The sequence below is a fragment of the Sarcophilus harrisii genome, chromosome 6, assembly GCF_902635505.1.
Source record: "Sarcophilus harrisii chromosome 6, mSarHar1.11, whole genome shotgun sequence".
Taxonomy (NCBI): Eukaryota; Metazoa; Chordata; class Mammalia; order Dasyuromorphia; family Dasyuridae; genus Sarcophilus; species Sarcophilus harrisii.
The window spans coordinates 140224629-140246076 of NC_045431.1; the positions used below are offsets into that span (position 1 = coordinate 140224629).

General features: G+C 32.8%; 1 protein-coding gene across 2 annotated transcripts in view; it reads right to left on the minus strand.

The window, feature by feature from the left end:
* Window positions 1-21448, minus strand: part of UNC5C (unc-5 netrin receptor C) — a 407070-nt gene that overhangs the window by 161112 nt on the left and 224510 nt on the right. For both annotated transcript variants that reach the window (XM_003772864.4, XM_031941564.1), the window contains exon 2: window positions 14784-15005. In XM_003772864.4, the coding sequence (XP_003772912.1) occupies window positions 14784-15005 (222 nt within the window). The remainder of the gene's footprint in view (window positions 1-14783; window positions 15006-21448) is intronic.

The following is a 21448-nucleotide window of genomic DNA, read 5'->3' on the forward strand; positions in this document are numbered from 1 at the left end:
AGGCTAATTATTAGGGATTCATTAAGGACAAACTTTATTTTTTATACATGGAAATGTAAACTGTATGTCTGATTCTTATAAGTAATTGGGTAGTTCAAAAGAAAGAATGAGTAGAGGTAAGTTTATAATGTGATTCTAAAAAGCAAAATGATGAGGGAAAAGGTAAAAAGTAATTATCTTACATAAATGAGGTACAAAAAGAAGAACTGACAGAGGAATTAGATGAGAGAAGAGGACTGGTACTTCTGGAACCCTATTCTTATTGGGAATGGATTAAAAAGGGAAATTAAATTTATAATTTAGAAAACAAAACGAGACTAAGGGAAAAAGGAAGAGGGAGAGGATAAGGGAGGGGTTTTTTAAGAGATAAGTTTACTCATTTCAGATCTGGATTAAAGAGAGAACAACATATGCTTTTAGATGGGAATAAAATTCTTTTAAACATCAAAAAAAGAGGGTGAAGAAATAAGATAGAGGTATAGAATAGGTATAGAATAAGAGAGGGGTATAGAAAGATGGGTAGATTAACATGAATGTAATATTGTGTGTAAATTAAAGGGAATGGGATAAATATATACAATGTATAGATTTGGAAGGCTATAAAAATCTTCTAAATTCAGACAGATACAAAGGTAAAAGGAGGGAGGAAGGATAAGGGAGTAAGGTAGAAGGTAGAAGTAAAGCAGAAGAATAAGAGGAGATTGCAAATAAGAGATAAAAACAAACAATAAATAAAGATCAGGAGTAGAATTTATTATATAAAAAAGCAAAGATAGTAATCATTATCTCAGACAAAGAGCTAAAATAGATTTAATCAAAAGAAAAATAAGAAAAAATACTATATGTCAGCCATATCAATCAATTTAGTTTTGGACTATTTAAAATAGATAGTGTAAGATTGGAATATTGCTATAATGTAGGAAATGAGGAATAAGTGAAGTTAGAAAAATATGGAAAAACTTGCACTAATGAAAATGTTATCCATCTTCAAAGAAACAGAAGACAAACAAGCATAGTATGGTCTCATATATTTGTATATGATGTATATGTATATATATGTATATGGTTATAGACATCTGTTTATACATAATTGTATGTATGTGTATATACATATGTTTGTGAGTATATGTGTGCATGCAAATACATTTTTGCACTTAATTGTAACCTTCTTGGAGAAGGTGGGAAGAAGTGTGTGTGTGTGTGTGGGCAGAATAAAGTAAAAAGTACACAGAAGATAACAAAAGAAAATTTTTAAGAAAGCAAAGAAAAGATGGACAGCTCTGAACACAATGCATAGTATTTATTATATAGGCTTTCTTGAAATTAAAATTTATTGCTTTATATTTTTAATCCTTTCATGTTCTGCTGTATACATGACATTTTTTTCTTTTCCTAGTTTATATTTAAGTTTAAAATAAATAAATAAATATATATATATATTTTAAAAAAAGGTGATAGTAAAATTTGCATCCCAATTTCCATTTCTATATGACACTTTGGCTGAAACCATCTTAAACTTTCTTAAATGAAGCACTTAATCTAATGCTTTAATTTACTATCCAGAAATTGACACATATATATTTTTCCTGAGAAAAAGAATGTAAAAAATTTACTTTTAATATATATCTGGTAGAGCTAAAATTACCCTTATATATTAGCTCTTGAAAACTAGTTATTCTTATTTAAAATCAATACAACAACAGCCTTTACAAGAAGCATATCTATAGTTGTTATTCATGAATGCTGACTTTCCCATATTTGTTTTCACAATATGATCCTAAGAACAACAGAGTCCTTGCATTAATAGGAGGGTGATTTTCTTCCAATAGAATAAAGTCCTCTCCTTGAATAGGAATATACAGAGATACACACTCTTGAAATAATAGTCAGTGAGGTATAGGAATAAAATCTGTGTTTATGTATAACATTAAAGAATATAAATGATGCAACTACATAAAGCCAAATAGTCCCATGCCTGGAATATACTCTCTTCTGATTTTCTCCTCTTAGAATTCCTACTTTTTTCAAAACTCTAAAACTCAACTTTCCCTGGCTATTTATTTATTTTAGGTATTTACCTATTATTCTGGATACATGTCAAAATATACATTTTAACATTACAGGTTGTACTCTACCCTATTCCCTAGAATCTAAGATTTTCAAGGGCAGACTTTCATTTTTTATTACCCTCTAGTGAACTAGCACATATCAAAATCTTTATGAACATTTATCAAATGATTAAAATGATATATTAATCAATATTTTGTATTCTCTTAGGCAAAATAAAACATTATCTATTGATTTTTTTAACTTAAAATTGCTCCAAACGTTAATCTTTAAAGAAAAAAATTCCCGTTTCTTATATTATAAAACATCCATCACGCTGAAACTTCTGAAGACTTCTGTTTTTCTATCATGAAATCTAGTTTACCAAAATTACATAATAAAGTCAATATGAATTATTATTTTCTCAACAAGTAGGCAATAGTATTTTTGGCTATTAAATGTAAATTGTATAAATATAAGCTATTAAAATGTTCAAATCAGCATCCTATTAAAATATAATAGCATAGTCTGACAAACATGATGTCATTTAATATGTATTTGTTTATTTAGTTCTGTGTATTTATAATGTTATATGAACTAATTCTGCAGAGTCATGAAGATACTCTAAGCAAAAATTATTTAAATATGTAACTTTCTATAGAAAATGATCAAGGATTTGAAGTGCCATCTATTTCGGATCTTACTTCAGTTTACTTTGGCCAGAAAGAGAAGCTCAGACTTGGTCAAAGCCAAAAAGAAAATGTCAACTCCTTATGCAAGGATGATGATTCATGGGCATAAGGAAGAATAAGTAAAAAAGTCAGCAATAATAAAAGGGGTTTTATCTTGATATCCTGTTATTATAAACTGCTAACCACTCTTACCTTGGTTTATTGTGTTACCAGAAACACTCAATAAAATTATGGTCTTGTGACTACTTGGATGTACTTACCACTTTTCTATTTGTATATAATCGACTTATTTCCAGATTCCAAAATAAATGCTTCTGTGGCAAAAGTGAAATAATGTGTATATTCTCCATACATTTATCTTTGCTGGTACAAAAGCATATTACTATTTAACTTCAATGCTTCTAGAGAGGTAAAGCTGCCACTGATACTTAAAAAAATATGATATTCAAATAATTTTTAGTATTTGTATATTATTCAATAAAATGTAAATAGAATTCACAAACTTTTCTTTTATGGGTTATACCTAATATGCTTTTCTTGTAATCTGAAAATATATTGACTTTATTTTATTTTAAGTTAGGAAGAATACTTGCAAGAAGTAATGATTAAGTTCGTAAGGAGATATGATAGACATAGAATATCTCAGCTACTTAACTGCTCAGTTTCAGTTTTCTCTTTTGTAAATGGTAATAATAAAATAATAATAATGGTAATAATAAAATAGCATCCACCTACAGGTTTATGCATAGGATTAAATGAAATGACATTTAAAGTATTTTGTATGCCTTATAATATTAAATATCAGCTATTGCTATTAGTATTATCATTATCATAATTACAATATGGTATAAACAATAGTATCTCTATGTAAGTCTATAATGACATTTTCATAGAATATTACATTATCTTTTTGTATTTCTCAAAATGATTTTTAAAAAATATTCCAAGTTAGTCTGCCCTTCACCATTCTAAGTCTCTCTTTACCTTAAATTCAGAAGATGGGTTAATATAAATATTTGAATGAGGGTGTTTTACCTTAGTGGATACACATCAGTCAATCAAAACATATTTATTAAGTACCCCTTGGGAATAAAAAGATAAAAGTTAGAGTCCTTTCCATCAAGGACATCACATTTGTCTTGGGAGGGGTACATGTTCACAGATAGTTAAATAAAAGGTATTAAAAATAATAAGAGTGATGAGGATGGAGGTCACACTAACACCTGGGAAAGTAAAAAATGCCCCCTAGAAGGTCTCAACTGAGTTGAGCCTTGACAGTAGCTAGATTCTATAGAAGAACACAAAACCATTTTTACCCTTTTTCCTCTTTAGGTCTCCTATCACAAGATAATATTAGATTTTAATATAAAGTTCTTGAGCTAATCTATATGAGACACCTAATCAGTTTTCCTTTAACTATCAATTTCAAAATAATGTACTACATAGAAATCCTATTACAGATCATTCTTATCAAAGGACTAATCAGTTTCTTAAGGGAAAAGCCTGTTTAGGGAAGGAATCTAAAAGGAAGAATGTCTCTGATTAATTTTACCAAGAAAATCAGTTTTACAGGAGAGTCATTAGAGGGAGTGGTTAAAATAGGAATTGAATGGAAAATGTTCCAAAATTAAGTGATTATAGTCCTGTTGGATAAATCAAAATGAATACTTAGACTCTTGTCACCCTGTTTGAAATTGATTATCTGATTATAGACCCTAAAACTTGTAACTGGAAAAAGATTTAGGAGAACAGATTTTTCAAAGGTGTCTTTTTTATATTTTTCTCTCTGGTGTGAGATGCCTGGAATTATAATTATTTAATTAAAATTGTTTCCACATTTGTTACTCAAAAGCAAGGTATTGAATTTTTCTTCTACAGTTCTAAGAGGTGTGAGGAGAGATTCCAAAGCATGGGGATTCAGAGGCAGGGAGCAAAGAGGTGGAATGACCAGCCTCCAGTTTCTCAGAAACAAAGTAAGAATTTCAGAGTGCCCCACTGACTAATGGAGAGAAATGTAAATAGAAAAGAGTTCTTAAAAAACCACTGAATAGCGTAGTCCCACAAAAGAGGCCTTACTCAGGGTAAAGATAGCCAGCATGCCCTTTCTGAACAAGAAATCACCAGATGCATTGCCTTGTTATGGTACAGCCAGAAAACAGAGAACAGAAGATCTCGTCTAAATTTGGGGCACACAGAGAAGTTCTGATGCTGAGAAGTGATCTCAGGAGAGACAGATGGTTGGGTGCAAAGGGAAACATTAAGAAACTGCACTGTCCCCTGTTGTCTGGAAAACCTGTTTGGAGGGAAATAGTGGATACCTTCGCTTTTCCCTTAGTAAGCCTTGACAATCCCTTCATTCTGGGAGAAACTACAGACCCTTAGCCACTCTAGCTCTACTGCTGCCAAATGACAGCTCAGGTGGGAACCCCGCGGAGGAGCAGCCTATCTGAATTGTCATACAGGCTGGTCCAAAGGAGATCAAAGCCGGGCCGGCTGTCCAGAATCTTGAGATCTGTTACTCCCTTTACACGGTGTTGTGTCTCGCGACCTCTCAGGGCTGTGCAGTGTGCCCTGGGTGACAGCGTAGCGCTCTATTCTTGCCTTGCGTCTCTCAGTTCCGCAGATTTTCTGTTTCAGTTAGTGCCCACACCAGGGCTCCCCAGATTTAGTAATTTCTAGGGACACCACCCTCCCTCCCAACACGACTCCATGTGTTTAGAAAAAATATAGGTCATCTCATAGGTTCCATTGCTAAAGCATTGGGCTTACCTTTCTATAATTGATATTTGTTTAAAATAAAGACCTTTAATCAACCCAAATGGAAAAATGTTGTGCTCAGGCTAAGATCCTTGTGACTCTGGCTATTCTCAGAGACATGAGCTTTGACAGAAAGGTCTGTTTCTGGAAAACTTGATATGTGGCAGTGTGTTGCCAGCAACTACAAAGAGAGAAAGATTAGAGTATGGCTCTTGATTAATATAGGCTGGGTTAGATTTTTTTTTTCCCTGATAAATGCAAGATAAGGAGTCCTATTTTCACTCCATGTTGTCTTTGAAGTTACTTGGTTATTCTGTTTGCGTCATGCTTGCATGCAGCTAGCATTTTGTTAATAACTGGAAATGTGATGTTAATAAAACAGGAAGGAAAGAAATTTTAAAAAAATCAACCTTGATATGACCAAGGAATAATAGTGTAAACAAGGCTTCTTAAACTTTTTCCACTTGTGATTCCTTTTTGCCCAATATAATTTTATATGATCCAGAGTATATAGATATACAAATCAAACATTTATTGATGATAAATCATAATTTCATGATCCCCACATTGTTATGTGACCCCATATGGGGTCACAACCTGTGATGTTCTTTTTCCAAAACACAGCCAGGTGATAAAAGATCTGAACTCTTATTGTGTCCTTCAGTATAGCCTGATTATCTCAGGCCTATCTCTCTGGTTGAGCTCTTGCAGCTTTGTCCTTGGCTTCTGCCTCTGCTTTCTTCAGCCTCCAGCCAGCACCAAGGTAGAAGATAAGATGAATCTCTCTTGCCTCAAAGATAGGGCTTGTGGGCTTCCTCCCAGAGTGCTCCTCTCTGACTCTTGGGAATGTTCCCAAGTAACTCTCTCAAGAAAAACTCTCCCAAGCTCTAAGAGCTCCCTGTATATATATGATCTCCCAAAGATTAACTCCACCTTCTGGAGAGAGAGGGATTCTGGGTTATCTCCCAGAGTGCTCTCTGGCCCTAAGGGAGGTGTGAATTCAGATATCTCTTTCTAAACCCTGAACTCTCCCAAACGTGTCAACTCCATTGAGTACTTAGATACTTACGAGCTCTCTAAAGGTATGAACACAAGCATTATTTACATCAGTTGTACTTAGTACCTTGTTTCAAGTTCTGGCCCAAAATATCTCCTTCTAAGATCAAACCAATCATATTGAACCATGTCAAATTAGATAACTATTGTCTCTATCAACTCCAATGTCTTAACACTTTGTAAAGATTCCAACAACAACCCACAGTTTAAGTAACTTTGATGTAAGGAATGCTGAGTATAGAGTAAAGAGAGATCAAATTGCAAATCTACACTTATATCTGTATCATGGAAATCACTATATTTCAGATGAGTTTCCTCATCTATAAAATAGGAAATGCTTTAATTACCTATCTCACAAAATTATTGAAAGAAGACTTTGGAAATCTTAAAATACTATTTAAAAAGTGACAGTATCTAAAATCACAAAGAAACCTCAAGTTTCTAAACTCTGCACCTATCAGAATTTGGAGTCAAAAAAAATTAAAGGAGAAGCTGATCATTTTAGGTGGAAAGTTCTAAGGCTTTGTCTTAGAAAACTTTCTTTTAGTTTTTTAGATTTTTACTTTCAAAATATGTAAATATATAGTTTTCAACATTTGCCCTTGCAAAACCTTGTGTTCCAGATTTTTTCTTCTTTCCTTCCCTTCATCTCTTCCCTTAGACAGCAAGTAATCCAATACAGTTCAACATGTGTAATCCTTCCATACATATTTCTGTAATTATCATGCTACATAAGAAAAATCAGAACAAAAAGGAAAAAAAATGAGAAAGAAAACAAAAAGCAAGTAAACAACAACAAAAAAGGTGAAAATACTATGTTACAATCCACATTCAGTCCCCACAATCCTCTTCTGGGTGCAGATGGCTCTCTCCATCATAACTCTATTGGAATTGGCCTGAATTAACTCATTGTCAAAAAAGAGAGCCATGTCCATCAGAACTGATCATCAAATAATCTTATTGCTGTGTACAATGTTCTCTTGGTTCTACTCATTTCATTTAGCATCAGTTCAAATCAGTCTCTCCAGGCCTTTCTGAAATCATTTTGCTGATCATTTCTTAAAGAACAATTCCATAACATTCACATATCATAACTTATTCAGTCATTCTCCAAATGATGGCATCCACTCAGTTTCCAGTTCCTTGCCACTACAAAAAGGCTTGCCACAAACATTTTTCTACATGTGGGTTCTTTTCCCTTTTTAATAATCTCTTTGGGATACAGGCCCAGAAGTAACACTGCTGGATGAAACGGTAAGCACACTTTGATGGTCCTTTGGGCATAATTCTATATTGCTCTCCTGAATGGTTAGAGCAGTTCACAACCCCACCAACAACATATTAGTGTCCCAGTTTTCCCACATCCACTTCAACATTTGTCATTATCTTTTTCTGTCATTTTAGCCAATTTGAGAGATATGTAATGGAACCTCAGAGTTGTCTTCATTTGAATTTCTCTGATAAATGTTTTAGAGCATTACTTTCATATGACTAGGTATGGTTTTAATTTCTTCACATAAAGTTCATATCCTTTGACTGTTTCTTATTTGGAAAATGGCTTGTATTCTTATGAATTTGAGTCAATTCTCTATATATTTTAGAAATAAGGCCTTTATAAAAATCCATGGATGTGAATTCCCTTCCAGTTTTCTGTTTCCCTTCTAATCTTGTCTGCATTTATTTTCTTTGTACAAAATCTTTTTAATTTATATAGTAAAAATTATCTATTTTGCATTTCATAATGTACTCTAGTTCTTCTTTGGCCACAAATTCCTTCCTTCTCCAGATCTGAGAGCTAATTTGCTTATAATAAGTATTACTATGTCTAAATCATGAACCCATTTCTACCTTATCTTAGTATAGGATATTAGGTATTGGTCAATGCCTAGTTTCTGCCATACTATTTTTCTTGGAAAATTTTCAGTCTCAAGCAACATTGGTACCTAAGTATAGACAGAAATTCAGTGGACTTAACTTGGACTTTTACTAAAAATTTAATAACCTCCTAAATGTTTTGCATAGTAGAAGGCTCTAGTTTTCTATCAATTCTAAGGCAGGATGCTGTTGCAACAGTTTACATAACATATTAGCATAGCTACTTGTAATACCAGACCCAGAGTCACTAGGTGAAGAGCCAAATGAAAATTACTGGCCTAGCATCAATAAATGCAGCTTTGTAATTTTCTAATTTCTTATAGTCTTGTAAATGTCTCAAACTCCATATAGAATTGTTCAAGACAGTAACAACTGATATTTAATTGGTGTTTGAGAGTAGGCAAAATACTTAGGTTACTTTTCTCATTTGATCTCCACAATCACTCTATGAATAAGTCCTATCATCTCCATTGTATAGGTAAATAATCAGGCTCACAACTTGCCTACTATAGTTAAACCATTAATAAATGATGGTAGAATTTGAATCCTAGTCTCTCCTTGCCTCAAGTTAAATGCTCTTTCCACTACACTGCAATGTCTGTTCAGAATGAGAAGTATTCCGGGTAAGAGAATCATCTTTATTCAAATATATTTTATGTGATTCACTGTATTTTGATTGCAATGGGCATTACTGCTGTTTGTATTCCTGTTATTTTCCCATATTTATCTTTTAAACAATCAACTTTTAAGCATTTTTGTAGTGCAGTAAATAGAAATTCTATTTCAGACACTTTTTTATTTTAATATTTTTATTTCCTCCAATTACATGTAAAACAAATTTTTACTTTTTTTTTTTAAATTTTGAGTTTCAGATTCTCTCTTCCTCCCCTCTCCTTGAGAAGGTTCATGTGAAGTTATGCAAAACATTTCCATAAAAAACAAAACAATCTCAAAGAAAAAAGAATGCTTCAGTCTGTATTGTGTGGGAAAAGGTGAAGAACTTACAAATTCTAAAGTAGATCAAGCCTTATAGGCCTCAGTTTCGGCTTCTCCGGAGTCACATGATTTTAGATAAGGCCTGGACTACGTGGCTGAAGAAGCTGTATATCACCTTGTCTACTACATTCCACTGACCAACTAGGGGAACAATAGAGTTATGTGGCCAATCACAACATATAGAGGGTGGGATTTTGGAGGTTCTTTGTCTGAAATGTATAAAAGCTGTAAGCATTTTCAAGGCTCTGGCCCTATCCTGCTGTGAAATTTTGCTCGCAGACCAGGATGGGGTCCGCTTCTCGAGATTCTAATAAATAATTCTGCTTTCTATGAGTGATCTCTGTAGTAGTCAATTTGGGTAGGTCTTTTTGTCCCAAACAGTATTCAGATACAATCAGTTCTTTCTTTGAATATAGATAACAGTTTTTCAACATGCATCCTTCAGAATAGTCTTGTATCATTGTATTGCTGAGAAAAGCAAAATCATTCATAGCTGATCATTCCACAACTTTGCTGTTATTTTGAACACAATATCATCTCATTTTGAGCTCATGTAGAACTTTCCAGGTTTTTCTGATAGTATCCTGATTATCATTTCTTATAGAACAATAATATTCCATCATAATCACACATCACAATTTATTCATTTCCCAATTGATGGGCATCCCTTCAAATACCAATTCTTTGCCTGAGAAAAGAGCTCTATAAATATCTTTGTACAAATAGATTCTTTTCTTTCTTTAAATCTCTTTTGGGATTCATGACCAGTAGTGGTATAATTAGGTCAAAGGATATCTTTGAACATAGTTCATGTCTTTTGATTTATCACTTGATCACTGTGTGACCCTAGGTGGAGTTATCAAACCTATTTCAGCTTCAATTTTTTCATCAGTAAAATGATGATAATAATACATCTCTCCCAACATTCTTGTAGGGATCAAATGAGATCACATATGTAAATATGCTTTGCAAACTATAGCATGTTCTGTAATTGTTTATTATTGTTGTTGTCATTATTATAATTATTCAAGTACCTATTATATATTGTTAAGAATCATACCTAGATAAAGGGACAGGCAATTCTCCAAGAGCCTCCACAGCTGTAAATCATAACATCTGAAGGAGATCCAAAGCAGCCTTTACTGATACAGGTTTTGTCAGTACTGACACTGCTTGTGAACTGGGAATGAAATAAATTGGAAGCAGAGGGAAGAGGAAAGAGGTCAGAAAACAGCAACTGCCTCTCAGTCTCCTTGTATCACCATCATCCTTTCACATGAAGAGATCCATTCTACAGGTCTGAGTTAGACCTCCAATAGCCATGGCAGGTGGTTCCCATATCACAGCAAACACAAATGGTGAAAAATGCATTTTTATCATTAAATAATTTTTTGAAGCTTTGGAATCCTTCTTAATAGAAATTTATTTCATGATGTAATACTTTTTTGAATTTCCCTGATATGTCCAGATTACTCTGAAGGACTTTAGATGAAAAATGTTGTCCATACCCAGAGGGGGAAAAAAATGATTTGTCTGAATACAAATTGAAACATACATTTTTTTTTACTTTATTTTTCTTAAGGTTTTTTTTTGGGGGGGGAGGGGAGTTGAGATCAATGTTTTTTTCCCAACATGACTTTTATGGAAATGTTTTGCATAACTTCACATATGCCTTCTTAATGGGGGGAAGGGAGGGAGGAAGGGAAAGAATCTGGAACTCAAAGTTTTTAAAAACAAAGTTTTTAAGAAAGAAAGTTTTACATGTAGCTGGAAAATTATATGTATATCATAATTATGATGTGTGTGTATACATATACCAACAAAAACTCATCCAATAAATGGGAAAAAAAAGTTTTCTTGATGTGGAGCACATTGATATTCTAAGGTTCTAAAAGAAAGAAGAAAAAGAAAAAAGAAAGAAAGAAAAAAAGGAAGGAAGGAAGGAAGAGAGGAAGGAAGAGAAAAAGAAAGAAAGAAAGAAAGAAAGAAAGAAAGAAAGAAAAAAAGAAAGAAAGAAAGAAAGAAAGGAAGGGAGGGAGGGAGGAAGGGAGGGAGGAAGAAAGGAAGGAAGGATTTATTAAATGTCTATTATTTCCAGACACTGTTAACAACCCTGGAATATTGGTTCAATTATCCTTATTTTACAGATGAGAAAATTGAGGTAGACTTAAGTAAACTTACCCAGGGTCACATAGCTAGTAAATGATTGAATAAGGATTTGAACTCAGGCTTTCTAATTCCAGACCCACTCTATATACTTTGCTACCCAGGAGCAAGGGGGAGAAAATAAAGTCTGTTTTGTATATTTGAATATGATGTGCCAAGGAGACATTTAATTGGAGATTTCCAACAGGTAGCTGTAGCTACAGTACTAGGGTTGAGGAGAGATTAACACATAAATGTGAAAATGATTAAAGGATATAGGAAGCAAAAAAGAAAATCTCTACTTCTTTAGGATGATAAACTTAGAAGTGGAAGGGACTTTGGAATACACCCATTTTTTGGTCTTGTTCTAGTCAATCCTGAATGTTTTAATACTATAACTTTTAGACTGTAATTGTTTTGAAAGGTACTTTTAAATATCGTTTTATTCATGACATGCACACAATATTAATGAATAGAAAGAGCACATGGGATATAGAATGTTTTCCAGACCAGGAAATGTCTTTCCCTGTGGATTATCAATGTAACATGAAGATAATGGTGCAGGCATTAAGTAACAGAAGTATGTTATTTTTTCAAATTCCAATCTTCCTGTACAGGAGTTCTTATTACTCCTAGCAGCCACTCAAATCCAAAATGCCTTTCCCAATCTCATTTAGCAGTACTGGTTTCCTCCTCCCTCCCCACCCACCCCCTACCCTATTAAAAGTGTGTGCTTTTGAACTCTGCACAAATAAATGAGCTGAAACAAATAAAACTCAGTCCACTTGAGACTTCCAAAACATCTGGTAGAGTTATTTTTTTTGAGTAATTAGACCAAGTGGTGGTACAATTCCCCAAAGTGAACTACACTCCTGCCTGATACCCAGTTATTTATGCAATCATCAACTTGCAATAAACTCATGTATATTTCTCTAACATGCAACCAAAATGGCACAAAATCACAATTTTTTAAAATTATGACAAATATCTGTCAATCTAGTTGTCTAAGTTTAAGTTTGTCATACATATATACGTACAGACATTTTCAGGAGAAATTTTCTTTGTTCCCCTGGATATTATATTATTATATTCTCTCTCTCTCTCTCTCTCTCTCTCTCTCTCTCTCTCTCTCTTTCTCTCTTTCTCTCTCTCTCCCTCTCCCCTTTTCTTCTTCCTCCTCCTCCTCCTCCTCCTTTTCCTTTTCCTCTACCTCTATTCTCCATATCCTCCCTCGCTGTCTCTGTCTCTTATTTATGGTTGAACCTCTTGACTTTACTTTATGTAGTTAGCATAATCTAGCATCTGAAAGCAAAACCACGCTCAGGTACATGCCACTGCTTTTCTCTCGCTAATCCAAAATTTTAAACCAGTCTGAATTAATTGATTTTTAAATTTAGGGAAAATGAGCCAATTGGGAAACACTGTGAGTAAAGTAAGTCCAGAAGCACTCTTCTAATCTTTATCATAATTCACCAGGGAAAGAGTTTATCCACTGTGTTTTGAAATTCAGCATGATAAAACCATAGACCTGGGAGGAATTCTTGTGAGTTCATTTAGACAATCCCCTTGCCTTTAGGCCTGATCATATTTAAATCATCCCAGTAAAGTTAATATCTCTAATTCAAATGAACTTTAAAAAGCTATTCTACATCTTCCCTTGGTCACTCATTATGAATTATTATGAAATTGAATCCTTGTCAGGAAAAGTTGTTCTTATCTACAACATATATACAATTAAATCCTGAGGGCTATCAGGAAAAGTCCCCTTTATTTAATCCTACTCCTGAAGAATTGGTTTTATGGTGATCATATTAAGAGTAGCATATGTTCAAGGGATCTCAGTCAGTGCATAAACAAAAACGTGGCTTGGGTTCTACCAACCACAGAAGTGTGTATGGTTTTGGTTTTGGTTTTTGCTTCTAAGCTTCCTGTACATTGGTTCTTATTACTATGAGCAGCCACACAATATAACTAATTCTTTCCCTTGTCTTATTTGAACAGCTATAGTTTCTTCCTTTTCCCATTTACTGTTAAAACCAAAGCAACCAAAATACCTTGAGGGATGTTATTGCTACCTGTACTCAACCCTGACCTCATTCTCCTTGTTACTCCCACAACCATAGTACTTGGAATTTCTTCACTTAGTCTATTTTCTCAGTACCTGCTTGGGTAGTTAGGTGGTATAGTGGATAGAATAGTGAACCTAGAGCTGGGAAGATCTGAGTTTAAATCCTACCTCAGTGGTGTGGCCCTTAACCCCTGCTTACCTCACTTTTCCTTATCTATAAAAAGAGGAAAATAATACACTTTTTCCTAGGGTTGTTGTGAGGATCAAGTGAGATAATAATTGTAAAGTACTTAGCACAGTGCCTGACACTTTACAGAAAAGTGCTATATACATATAAACTGTTATTACCTTTAGATAATAGGTGGGACTCTTTCCTAGGGGAATAGGAATGCTAAAGGTCAGTTATGCTAAAGAATTATAGAATTAAATCCCTACCATCTTCTAAGATAAAACAAAACAAAATTTCTAGATCCTCATTTTGGAAATGTATATGCTATCAGCATCTTTTGTATTTCGTTTAATGTAGTTTTGTAAATCACTAGATAATAATAACAGTAGCTCATATTTACATAATATGCCTCCCCACAGTCATACAAAGCAGCTGGTTTACAGGTACTTTTCTCCATGTTTTACAGATAAGGAAGCTGCACTCAATTTGTGACAGAGTTGTGATTTACACTCAAATTCAAAGATCTAAAAGCCATTTTTTCCCCTGTGCAAAAAACCACCTCTTCATCATCTTATTTGGTACCAGCTACATCTAAGTAGGACTCAAGAATGTCTGTAATTGTAATATTTTCTACAGATCCCAATTGTCTTTCCTAATATCTGGGATAGAATTACATCAGCAGAAAGGATTTCTACAGCTAGGAATTTTCCCTGATTTGAAATCTCAGGTTAGGACCAAAAATAAAAGCCATATTAGAATTTTCTTTAGTTATTCAGAGCAGAAATCAAGTGATCATCCATTATTCCATTTTGCTTTGATAGTATATAGGCTGATAATCATCACAACATGACCAGATATTTATCAGCATATATTATGTTATAGTTCAACAGTTTATAGACTAGGGTGAAAACTAATAAGAAAGTCATGAACATAGTTAAATTATATTTTAAGTTTCTACATTTTAATATCTCTCACTTACCAGAAGTTTCATCTACTCTCTCATCCACAATATGGTCCTTCTGATGAACCCATTCACTATTGCACTTGAAGTAAATCTGGGTGGCAGGACTGGCTTTACAGTATAGGTTCACAGGCTTGTTTTTCACAATATAAGCTTCTTCAGGCTCAATAAGGAAATGTGGCAGAGGCTCAGGAGGGTCAGATGGAAAAGTTTCTGGTAACTCATGGAAAAAATCATCATCTACAAGAATAAAAAAAAGAAAAATAGATGAATCAAAACATAGTGGTTGTCTTTCAGTTTGTTGCTAATGTTTAAAAAATGTCATATTAGGAGCTTAAGAGAAAATATCATTAAAGTAAAAAACAAGATTTAGATAAATACTCAAAAGATATGACCGGTAGATTTCCAAAAAAAAAAAAAAAAAGGAAGCTACTCTATCAACAAACACCTCACTCTCATTAGACTGGCAAAGATAACAAAAGAGGGAAATTACAAATATTGGAAAGGGTATGGGAAAACAGATTAGTGAACTTAATGCAGCTTTGAATTAGTCCAATAATTCAGGAAAGTAATTTGGAAATATGTCCCCAGAGTGACAGAACAGTGCATATACTCTGACCTAATTATATGTCTACGAATTTGATGCCTTGAAGGGATAAAAAAAAGGAGGAAAAAGACCTATATGTACCAAATACTTATGGTAGTTATTTTTGTAATAGCCTCAAATTGGAAACAAAGAGAGTGTGCTCATTTTAGGAAATAAACTAAGCAAATTGTCATGTATGCACATAATTGTTTCATAAGCAATTACACAATGGACAGTTTCTGAGGAAAGTACAAAAACCTCTATGAACTGATGCAGATCAACAAGAATAGAACAACTTAAACAATGATGAAAATATTATAGAAAAACACAAGTTTTAAAGGCCTTAGAACTTTAATCAATGTAATGATAAACTGTAAGTCCAAAAGAATGAAGATGAAATATTTGACTTATCTTTTGACAAAGGTGGTGAAAAGAGGGAGACATGTTTTTAGATATGGTGAATGTGGGAACATACATTGCTTAAGTATGCATGTTAATGATGAGAGTATTTGTATTATCCACCCCTCTTCTTTTTGTTGTCATTTGAATTGTTCAATTGAGGAAGCTTAGTGGTGGACTAAATTATAAGTACATGTACAATTTATTTTTAATAAAAATAAACAAGTGTTTAGTTTGTATTAGAAAAGATCAAGGCTAATATCCAAAGTATCTATCTATCTGTCTATCTCTATATAATTTTTCACATATATCTATATATCTAAATATATATTCATATATATATATCTGTCTTGCTTGATATTCAGGATAGAGTCTTACTGAATTGGATTTTAAATTTATTTTTCATATTCATTTTGAGATCTACTACTTTTTTAGAAGGTATTGCTACCTAAGATCTAAGTTCTGTCTTAATGTAACTTCTATAAACATAATATTCCTTATTACAGAGGCATCATGGTTTGTAGAACAGTGGTATCAAATTCTAATAGAAAAAGATCCCTGTGGGCTACATATTAAGTTGTAAAACCACAAATTAACATTATATTGCATTGTATTTTTATTTATTTTTGTTAGACATTTCCCAATTAAATTTGAATTTTGGTTCTCTTCAAGTTTTGTGGTCTAACTGAGGCACCTGACATCTTTGGCAGTGTGGATTCCCAAGCCAAAATTGGAGTCAGGAAGATCAGAGCTGAGGTCTTGCCTCTGATATATAAAGACACTGTGACCCTGGCAAGTGATTTATTCTCTCAAAATTCCAGTTAACTTTCTAACCATAAATTGCAGAGCAGATGTTTGGGTTGAGGGAGTGTCTTCATTGGGAGTTCTGAAACCAGTGAAATCACAGGCTCAATATCCCCCCTCCAAAAAAAAAAAAAAAAAGAATAATTATTAGCAAATTGTTATTATTCAACTATTGCAGATTTTACTATTAAATTAAAAACTAGATTAAAATAATAATTCTAATTAGCATTAGTTAAGAATATGGTTCTCTCTATTTATGAGGAATATCTTTTGATCATGTCATAAGTGACTTAGTTGTGTACCATACCTTCTATTATTAGAAGTAGGGGACATTCAGACTCTACAATTTATTCTCCAGATCAATATAGCAGGCTAATTGGTGTTAAGTAGATTAACTTGTAAGATAAAGTCACGGGACATAGTTATAATTTAGAACTTATAAACAGGATATTGATTTAATAGTGGATAAAATACAAAAAATGGAATATGGAGAATTTTATTATAATATCATTGGACCTCGGAGCTCATTCTGGTCAATGCTGGTCACTCATCCAGTTGTTGCTGTCTTTGGAGATAGACATTAGGTGAATTGGGCTTCTATCTACAGAGTGATCTGCCTTGAGTGATTTCTTTCATGTATGTTGCTGAACAGTTGTTTGACAGTAATGACTTCTGCTCTGTACCAGTCTGTCCTGGAGGGGGAAAAGTGGCTTCTACTATACCACAAACAAATCCTCTGCTAAAAGCAGACACAAAGAACACAAAACATCCTATAGTGAATTCTTAACACAAATTTAAATGTCATTTCAACCATGAATTATGGTCATTTTTTTTTCTTTGATTTGCTGCACTTCTGTCAGGGCATCATTTCTGCCTCTTTAGTGGTGAGTGCTAAGCCAGGAGCTGTCAGTTTACTTAAAAAATAACAAAGGCTTATTTCTGGTAACAAGACAAAGTCATTCTAAATTATTATATTCTGCTCAAAATGGGAAAAGAGATGAAGAGTAGTAACTACTGACAGATCTATCACCAAGAATCCAGCATCTTAAAGTTCTTATCTGGTCTCTTGTATTTGGCTTTTTAAAGCACTTACATATATATTATACATAATGATAGGCAGTGGTAATCATTTATAAAGTACTCAAATATCAAATTTAAAATGTTGAAGAGAAATACTTCTTGTTGTTTTATAGAGGATTAAACATGCTCTATATGTTTTCTCTGCATATATGCATGTTTGTGTGTATAGCTGTACATTCTAAACATTCAGGGAGTACAATAAGAATTTTTTGTGTAAAAAATTAGACAACAAGAGACATTAATGGATAAAAGAAACAGGTAGATTCATAAACATGCAGCTTGACCAGCTAATAGATGAAATCTAACAAAGTCACACATAAGTCTTTGTGACTAAAAACACTTGTATAGAGTTTCTGAAATAACTAAAAATTACTGCCTGCCCCCAATTTTTACATTTTCTTAAGAATTAACCATATTTTACTAAAATTTTGAAGTGTTTGTAAAAAAGAATAAAAAACAAGAAAAAGAAAAAAACATTTATTATATCCTTGAGGTCAATGCTTTTCATTTTTAGTCTGCTTAATAAAGATGACCATTTGTAACATTTTAAACTTTAATATCAAAAATGCTACTTTCAGATAATTTTCATGAAATTAATTCTGCTTAAAACAAAGACTTCTTTTTTAAACAACATATCTCTCTAGGTCTTAAAAACTGAAAACTGTAATGTTACTTCCTAAATGTTCTTAATGCATATTGGGGAAACAATGAATTAATTTTCTCTTGATGATTAATTTCCTTACAGTAATATAGCATATTATCTCATTTGTTATCTATATAAATATAGAATATTATCATTTTATATTTATGTGAGTGCAGGGAAAATATACTCAGAAAAGGAGGCAGATCAAAGGGAGAGATAACGAATAGACAGCCCCCTGGTGTCCATGGATACAGAAATACCGAGATTTTTTTTTTTTCCCCAAGAAATGTTTCCAGTGTATTGAAGACTTCACATATTGATGATTTCTAGGAAGATGTGGAAATAAATCATTCTGGACAGATGACAATTTGTACCACTGGAAAAAGTATTCAATGTATATTAGATCATAGATCCAGTGAATTAATAAATATAATATAATTTGCTTTTGTTTTTGTCAATTTAAATTTGTAAATATGGACTAATGATTTTTAATTTTTAACTCAGAAAGCAATGAAGGAAATAATGTCATAATAGCAAGAATTCATGTAATGATTTAAGATTTGTGCAGTACTTTAAAACATTAACTTATTTTGTTTTCACAAGAACTCTGGCAAGTAGATGCAATTCTTGTTACCATTTCATACATGAAGAAACTGGTGCACAGAAAGCCTAAATGAGTTGCCCAGGGTCACACAGTTTATAAGTGTCTGAGGCAGCATTTGAACTGAGGTCTTCCTGACCCAACGTCCAGTAATTCATGCACTATTACTTAGCTCCCTAGAAACCATTCTCTAGACCCAAGACTGGTAGCCTATGGCATGAAATCACAATGACACATAGATTGATTACTGTTTTAACACCCTTTCCTCCTCTCTCATAGGAAAGTGATGTCCGGTTACTCACCCTGATTCATTAAGGATTGAGCAGAACTCCACACCCTAAAACTCTGCAGAAGAGTTGGTGCTGTTACAAATGCCTCCCTATAAAAGTGATTGCTAGAGGATCAGGTTGGTACTTCTGAAAAGTTTTGTCTCTTGTTTTTAAAGAATATGGTATTATTAGCCTTAATATTCAGATACAGGAATTTAAAGCTACAACATGGCATTCATCCTTATATAATTTTTATGTTTGTTATCTTCACCTAAGGAGAAAAATAGGTTATTCCAAGAATCTTTACAATTTCATAGATATTTACATATTAAAGTAAAAGTCTACAAAATTCATCACTTTTAGTATTTAGCATTTCTAATCTACATATATATCATAACTCTTCGCTCTGACATTCCCCCTTCTTGAAAAGGGAAGGATGACATTGAAATAGCAGCTTGATATCTGTATTGCTATTAGGTAATTACCTTAGTCATGTTGAGCAGTTTTTTGAGTTATTTCTGTCAGTGTATGGCTAGAGCTTTCCTTAAGCTTATATACAAATAGTGTGTGTTCAACAAAATAGTCAATAGTATATCTTGGTAAATCAAGTAATCTAGTTGACTCTTGATGTTATGTCAATAGATTGGTAATTTTCAAAGAAATATAATACAATAGTATTAAGTAACATTAAAACTATATTATACAAAAGGTGGTCTTTGATGATTTGGGGAATACTTTAGAATCTTGTGATATCTCACTGTAACATTTTTCATTAATTTCATTTTCAGCATGATTTTAATATAGACTAGTAGCAATGAATATAGAACAGTGGTTAATATAATAAGAGAAAATAGAGTTAATTTTCATTAGATTTATTGGCCCGAGAAAAATCAATGTTGCAATTCATTTTGTGTTTTTACTTTGGTGACCTTTGGCAAATGACAAATTTTTTTGACAGTCAATTCGGATAATACTTTATGATGTTAGAATTCTACATTATTTGAGGCTAGAAGGAATCTTCATAGACATTTTTTTTGAGTTATGAGGAAATCCCTTCTTAAACATTAAGGTTCTATATAAATTATTATTCCTATATAAGTATCACTATGAGACTAGTTGTTTTGCAAAAGATCACTGCTTTATTATCTTTTGGTTTAAAAAAATCAGATTTCAGTTACTCATTTAAAAATATATATAAATATATATTATACAAACATATATGAGTATCTCTAAACAACATTGTGTGAGAATTATTCTCAAGACCTGGATTGGAACAAGGATTACTGTCTTCTTCTTGGATGCTTCCTCACTAATATTCCATTGTTCTGATATCATATTAGTAAAAAAATTCATATTTTTGGAGAAATTAATTCCTTCAGGTCATTGGAAGATTACTCAATCCTCAGAAACACAGAAAAATATTATAAATAAACATATTTATAAATACTACCAATTGACTTTTTAATGTGGGCATTTTTACAACTTGGGCTGAAACTACAGCTGGCATGAAATCCAAGTTAATGAATAACAAAGATATCAGCTTTCAGCTCCCACAGAGGTTATACTGCAAAACATTAACCATGTAAAGCACTATCCCATTTTTCACCAGCTATATCAGTATGTCACATTCACTTCCCACTTTCTCATTCAATAAAACTATTGGAAGCATTTCCTTTGTGGGCTTCATAATAAAAACTCAGTTTGTGAACAACAGCCTCAAACTGTGAGTTTATTTCTGGTAACATGACAAAGTCATCTTAAATTATTTCATTGTGTATAAATGTAGAACCCAGCTGCTGTCATTGATGGCTTTATAGTATCTGGACAAAGGACCTGATTAATAAAACTTTGAAACTGGCTTTGCACGTATAATTTATTTAAATTAGGAAAGCAAATTTGCCCAAGTCATTTTTGCACTGTACATTTAATCAGAATTTACTTTTATTGCATGAAATAATGAACTCTTCTTATACCCCTCTGACTTCCCTGACTTAACCCCTTTGCTTTTCTCACCTAACCAGAAAAGTGAAAGGTGACATTTATATAGTGTTATGATTTTAATTTTGATTAGATTAAGCTAATACCTTGGTTCTAAGTAATATTTTCTTAGTTTTATATAAATGTTTATATATCATATATCTGTATCTATATATTTATATCTTTGGAGACACCTTACATGACCTATTCCTTTCTATGTAAGAAGAGAGATCTGTGTAGAGTATCTGCTTTTAAATTTTTCAGTTCTCTACAGGAAAATACTATGCTCTGAACATTAATCTGTGAAACTTGAGGTTGCTAAGT